Source organism: Sinocyclocheilus grahami, unplaced genomic scaffold (genome assembly GCF_001515645.1).
Source record: "Sinocyclocheilus grahami isolate Dianchi unplaced genomic scaffold, SAMN03320097.WGS_v1.1 scaffold127.1, whole genome shotgun sequence".
NCBI lineage: Eukaryota > Metazoa > Chordata > Actinopteri > Cypriniformes > Cyprinidae > Sinocyclocheilus > Sinocyclocheilus grahami.
This window is the reverse complement of record NW_015505306.1, coordinates 2014205-2021510: the sequence shown is the minus strand read 5'-3', so window position 1 is coordinate 2021510 and position 7306 is coordinate 2014205. Positions and strand designations below refer to the sequence as shown.

The following is a 7306-nucleotide window of genomic DNA, read 5'->3' as shown; positions in this document are numbered from 1 at the left end:
GTTAATGTTTATTGTATTATTTTAGTAGGCTTATAACGTGTGTTGATAGTGTTTCGTCTTTATGTTCACGTATTTTGTAACAAATTTTCATAGCTAATCGTGTGTCTTTCCATATCACTGATGTTATTCTTCTCAGTGAAAAAAATACTTTATTAACGGACAGCCTATTGAGATTATAACTGAAGGACATGTTGCAGTGAGTCCCAAAATGCCTCCTGAATGCCTGAAACATTTACGATAAATGTATGGCAACCACAGTTAGTTGACAATTGTATACATATTTGCATAACCACTGCCCACTGATTAATTTTATTTGTCAACGTTTATAAATCTTATCATTAAGACTTTTTTTGAGAAGTTTCTTAAATGCCCTGTTTTTATTTCTTGGTATTAATGACATTAAACCAACGAATCATTGTTTTTTAAATCATATTGATATATCAAAACCATTGCTGACAAAATGTGAATTGCGATGTTCCGTGCATATTACACTAGTGACGTCATTGCGTCTAAAGAAATGATGGGCACGGCGCGTGCAGCCAATAAGAGCGCGCGTTCTCACTTCTGGAATTAACTCCAGTATGTGATGAGACTGTTGAGATTAGCTTCACAGACCCCGTACACAGTCCAAACGAAAGCAAACACATGAGCGTCGCGTTTTCACGGACATGGATCTTTTTAATGAAGCTCTTTCAGCGATGGAAATCACACGACTCTTCTAAATAGATGCTGCTTTTTTATGGTGCATCGGTCTAATGGACATAACTCTAAAAAATGACTATGACTTCACTGTCTGAAAGTTTGGTGGCTTCAGACCCCTCAAAATCGGCATTTCTGGAGTTCAGTCACGGCTACCAGTCTCACCAGCAGCATTCACCCGGTGTGTCTCACGCGCATTATCCGGTGCACGGTTTGCATCAAGGTGCACATTCGCAGTACGATGCGGCGTTCTCTTCGGGAGCTGCTTCGTACGGCCGCCCGCTCACTTACCATTATCCCACCGCCCATCACCACCCCGGAGCTTACCTACCTTATCAACACAACAACCCAGTCGGTCATTCAAGAGTAGAGGATGCAGGTAAAGTGTGCTTTCCTTTACCCTAACCCGACACGGCTTCAAAAAAATAAATAAAAAATTACTAAATTCCGTGTTGCGCCAAAGTTAAGCTATTGGCTGTTAAAAATTAGTTTTAAAAAGAGCGAAGCATTCATGATTGATTTCTGAAGACAAAAAAATTCCCATTGTGAAATGGGTAAAAGACTTATTGCAAAGTTTTATCTTCACAGTTTTTAAAACGGGTTGGGTGCATAAAAAAATAGAAGTGCTTATTTCAAGCTCAGAATAAAGACAGAAAAGTGAAAACACATTCTAAATCGTTAAATCGGTAACACTTTACAATAAGGTTCATTAGTTAACATTAGTTAACTACTTTAGTTAACATGAACTAAGCATGAACAATACTTCTACAGCATTTATTCATCTGAGTTAATGTTAATTTCAACATTTACTAATGCATTATTAAAATCAAAAGTTGTGCTTGTTAACATTAGTTAATGCGCTGTGAATTAACATGAACTAACTATGAACAACTGTATTTTCATTAACTAACATTAACAAAGATGAATAAATACTGTAATAAATGTATTGTTCATTGTTTGTTCATGTTAGTTAATACATTAACATTAACTAATGGAACCTTATTGTAAAGTGCTACCGTTAAATCATACTTTGTCAAAAAGTCAGTGGATTTAACGATTATTTTACGAGTGAGCATATTTGCTTTAGCTGTAGCCTACTCAACTCTAAGACACTCGTGTAGTTTTTGTAATGCCACATTACAAACTTTACTGGATATATACGCAATATGAATTAATATACTTTAATGACTCTAATTAACAAATCAAGTAATTTTCGGACCCCGCACACACACGGATTAATGTCTCGTGATTTCTGTCTTTGGATTGCAAGGTTTTAAAAAAAAAGAAAAAAGAAAGGAAAATAAATAATTACTGGCTTGTTTTAGTCTTCATGACAACATTTTATTACTATATAATTATTTATAACTTTTTAATTAAAGTGAAATTTGACTATAAAGTTACAAATTACACAGGATCTGCTTTTTAAGATCTACGTGTAGATATTTAATGTAGTTAAAATGTCTGTTTAAACCCAGTGTCTTTTATGCGGTTGACAAACCTTTTCTTCGGACAGAATGGCCAACACATTTTTGAGGAATTATTTATTTTCTTTGATTTATTTAACAGTTATTAGTACCTCCGATATTATTGTTTTAATGTAACATTTAATCTTCTTACTCAAGATTCCGAGAAGCAAAGTTCCATTGAAAGTGGAGAAATACGGCTGAACGGCAAGGGGAAGAAGATTCGCAAACCACGCACGATCTACTCGAGCTTACAGCTGCAGGCGCTCAACCAGCGCTTCCAACAGACCCAGTACCTCGCGCTGCCGGAGCGCGCTGATCTGGCAGCCAAGCTGGGGCTGACACAAACACAGGTATGAACATATAACAGCACTGAATTAAAGATGGAGAATAACTCCGACTTTACGCCATGATGTGTGTATCGTGTATCTGTGTGTCTGCATGCTTTTGTGGACCGTTCTGAAAAGAAAAATGGTTCATAGGCTAATAAGGAAGAATTAAAGGTCGCTATTCTTTCTATAAATACCAGACGTTTATAGGGTCTAGTCTATAAGAACAATACAAACCAATGTGAAGACTTCAACAGGTAACTGTGCGTAGGCCTGTGTTTTATAGGATTGTACAAAGGACAAAGAAGAACGTTGGTAGCGCGTAAAGTGTAGATGATCATACCGCACGTGTTCAAATGTTAGTAAAATATCAAAAGCCTCGAATCCTTTTCGAACCATTTATCAGGTACAAAGGAACGAAAAATAAACGATAACCATGGAGGCCTATTTTGTGTTTGTAAATATAGCAAAAAAAAATGTGGTTTTGTAAAAAACGATACTTCGCGAGCTGTGCTGCCACGGGATTTACACGACAGGCAAGTTCAAAACTGTATGTAGGCTCACGTTTATAAGAACACCTTCGATGTGTGATATAGGCTATTCTTAATAATATTTCTTATAAAAGTAATATATGACCCTGCAAATGGTTTTCGTCCTCAATTTCGCAAACAAGAAAAACAAATAAATAAAAGGGAGCACGAGTCTCTTCCTTCTTCAATTGCAGATTCTAATCTGCTTCAATTATCAAAATCGTGGCAGCCACATATCTCGCATAATTGTAGTCAAAAGTAGATATTGCATATACTTAGACAACAAAGATAAATATATGAATGCAGATATAGTAACTATGCGATTCATCAGTGCGGATATGACCATGGCTGTAGTATCCGGTTTTGTTTAGTTCTGTTTCCAACCAGAGAGAGCGCAAAGTTAACTGCATTTCATATCATTTTTCAGATTAAGTTGTTTTTATATAATAAAAGGGAGTTTGTATGAATAGGCCTATAACTTTTTTGTTCAGATTTATATTAAGAAAGTAAATATCCAACTGTCATTTACAATAGTTGATGATTTCACGCACAGTGATTTACTGTATACTCATTACAGTAGTCCATGTTAGGTACACACATGCATTCTAAATGTTTTTTTTCTTATGACAGTGTTTTTTATAAATAACATGCATCTAATTTGATCTATTTTTGCCAAGCATGCTTTCTAGGGTTAATCTCTTTAGAGCATCAGTATTTCTGAAATCAATATTTCAACTTAGTAAAGTCATAATTATTTATTGTATTATATTCAGCAACATTTAGCGACTTCCAGTCCTTTGTCACAAGCTATATGTCTATGTAACCGAACAAATTGAAGAACTTCTCTCTACTCCAACCTTATATGACCCATTTTACCGGACTTCACCCTACATTTCAGTAACTATAATGAAAGGACACACTGAAGCTTCTAGAAAATTTTAATTAATCATAAATCATTGTTTCTCCAAGTACAGGCACTCATTTTATATGATTTCTATTAACAAATAAAAATAATCTGGTATGAAGATGTAAACTTTTTTTTCTTTTTGTTATAGAAAATGTCACATTAAAACTGTCTTGAAAATATGTTTTTCCATTTATTTGGCTACTTTTCAAATTTTTGTAGATTGATAGTTTGAAAGTCTGGGTCTGGTAGTGTTGCAGATACAAAGATATTAATTATTACATTTTTTTAACTAAACAGAGTGAAAGTGAAACTAAAAGCAATATTTATGGTCTGAAAATAATTTGTATATTATTTTAAACACATTATGACCTTCATTCATGCTCTTACTATCATAACTTACTGTGTTACAGTATTATTTTTTGTGTAGCATATATTAAACCTCCAATACAATTACAGTATAAATACGCTGTTGTTTTGGTTTGGAAATGAATCATGTATTTATTACTGTTTTCTCTTGAGGACATTTACAAAAAATATATTTTCAGCAGGACAAATATTTAGCAGAACAGACACACATATCAAAACTTTAAGATGTGTGTGTGATAGTGTGTGGCCAGTTTGCAGAGCCAAATACTCTATATTAGCAATTGAAATTCTGTCATTGCTGCAGTAAGAAAGTGTTGAATGTTGCCTCTGGCACCTGTTCCTGTTTTTTAGTACAGGCGGCTCATTTAATCTATTTTCTGATAGTAATACATGCAGACATCATTTTAGTGATAAAAATAAAGGCATCTAAAGGCGGCAAGAGGAACATCACATAAAAAAAAAAAAACATTTGTGAAATCCTAAATTAGTATAATTAGTTTGGGTGTCAGCGTGCAGAGAAAATGTTAAAAGGGTAATTGGACTTTCATCCAGCTTAAAAGTCTCTTGGAGCACATCACTTTAATTATGTTTCATTATAGAAGATTTTACAGCTCTGAGGGTGTGACTTTGATTGTAAATTCACAATTAGTACGAATTTTCCACGTTAGTCACACAATTAAGAAATTAAAAACACCAGAGTATAATATCAAGGCTTGTTTATATCATATATTCTTTAAAAAAATAATTTAAAAAAGGCATGCACAAGTGTGTGCTAGGGAGATTTCTGGTTAAAATTTTGGACTGATCACAGTTCTCACTTGCAGCAAACTCAAGCTGGCGTTGAAAAAAAAAATCATGCTGAATCAAAGCTGGCAGAGACTCACTCTTAAAATGTCTGCTGTTACTTCTGAACATCAGTGTTTGTAAAAAAAAGACAAGAAGAAAAAGTCTGACTTCCCTGCTGTTGATTCTGTAAAAGTTAACAAAACAAAGAACTAAAATGGTAGTAATTTCATAAGTAAAAATGGTCCAGTAAAATCTGTTCATGCTTTAATTTATCTTAAATAGTAAAAAAAAAAAAATGTAATAGTACATGTAAAATACATGCAATTTTACTATAAAACAGAAATGTTTTTTTTGCCATATTATTTTTATTTGTTTTATAACAACAACAAACAAACAACATGACCCCCAACCCGAGAAAAAGAAAAAAAAAACAGAGGAATTTATAAATGACAAAAATGCCTAAATAAAATACATAAAATGAATATAGATCATGCAAGGACAGGGACAAAAATCACCACAGAAATCATAGCCATAACAGATAAATACTATAAATAGTATAATAATCTTAATCTTTAAGTTCAAATATTCTGTAAATATTGGAGGAAGGGACCCCAGATCTTGGAAAAATTAAGAGACTTTGATTCGTTAAGCCGAATTTTTTCAAGGTTTAAAACGGAGACCATCTCCACAAGCCATTTCTGAAAACATGGGGGAGCAGTGGCTTTCCAATCCCTTAATATAATTCTCTTGGCCACAATAAAACAGCAATGTTGCTGTTGTTAAAAAGGATTACAATATACTATGAAAGATAACGTTCAAAGATAACGTTCCTTTATAGTAAATTGTGGTTTCAAATGAAAAGAAAAACAACAGTTCAATTTAGTACTTTATTTACTTTTATAAATAAGTTGCTTTCATACTTTTTATTGCAAAAAAAAAGTTTCCAGAAGTCTCTGTGTGATGCATTAGATTTGACTATATTATTTTAACTGTTATGTAGCGTATTTTTGTGATCAGGGTGTTTTATTTACATTGTATATTGTTCATAATATCACCAGTTTGTATGTGTTTCTGACTGTGTTTTGTCTGTTTATTAGCTATTGTGAAATGCTGATTTTTATTGTAACTTTATACAGTAACATCATGGGGCCTTCTGTTTGACATTTTATCAGTTAATAAAATATATGGTTAATTAAATATATGGTCTCAAACATCACCCTATATATCCCACCTGAAAAGTGCTTATGGTTCTACATGTATTTTGATAATTCCTTCCAGTCTTGCTTGACTTATGTTATGAATAATAAAAATAAAGTTCACCATATGCTTTTAAACAGGTGCAAACATGTGTTGTAACAAATGCTAATCCAAATGCAAATGTTACAGGTAAAGATATGGTTCCAGAACAAACGTTCCAAGTTCAAAAAGATCATGAAGCATGGATCAAGTGGACCAGAAGGAGAACACCTTCAAGCAGCTTCTGCATCCGGAACACCTTGCTCACCAGGAATGCCCCTGTGGGATGTTTCCATGTCAACCAAAGGTGCCCCCATCCACTCTGGAGGATATATGAACTCTTTTGGACACTGGTACCCTGGTCATCATCAAGACCCAATGGCCAGAACTCAGATGATGTGACGGGATGTTTAGGACAGTCTAGGACAGTTCATTTGCTTAAAAGTTTACTCACAGCCAAACGTTCTTCAATTTCCTCCCCAATATTTGTTTTAAGAAAGATTTACGTTGCTTACATTTTTTTGCTTGCAGGTTTTTGTGGTGTTTTTTTTTTAAAAGACTGAATAAGTAATCTATTCTAAATGTGGATTTTGTAAGCTCTTGTAAATTTGAATAAAATGCCATTGTCTGATGTATGTCTATCCTATATTTCAAAGCTTGCAACCTCAGTCATTCTTCTTGACTATTTATCAAACTATTGCATATTTTCTCTTCGCTACAACAGTAGTCTTGAAATCTAGCTTTGGTTTTCAAACTTCTCAGTTTGATCTTTTCATTAATGTGTTTGAATGTGCTCAATATTTCATTGTCAGGAATTTCAAACTGAATTTTAGGAAAATATATTTATGACAAGTTTTATGTCCCTGCCGTGTGACAATGAATTTTTACAACTACAAATATTCCATGTGGTCTCTTTGTTTAAACAATAAAAATCTAAAATAAACGCAAAACAAATAAATAAATAAAAGTTAAATGAAAAATAAAGTTGCA

General features: G+C 33.4%; 1 protein-coding gene across 1 annotated transcript; it reads left to right on the top strand.

Moving 5' to 3' along the window:
- The first annotated feature begins 576 nt into the window (after positions 1-576).
- Positions 577-6805, top strand: LOC107590410 (homeobox protein Dlx4a). Its single transcript, XM_016279147.1, has 3 exons — positions 577-1078; positions 2322-2515; positions 6467-6805. Exons 1-3 carry the CDS (start codon positions 775-777, stop codon positions 6716-6718), a joined length of 750 nt encoding a protein of 249 aa, XP_016134633.1. The 5' UTR covers positions 577-774; the 3' UTR covers positions 6719-6805.
- Positions 6806-7306: the final 501 nt, after the last annotated feature.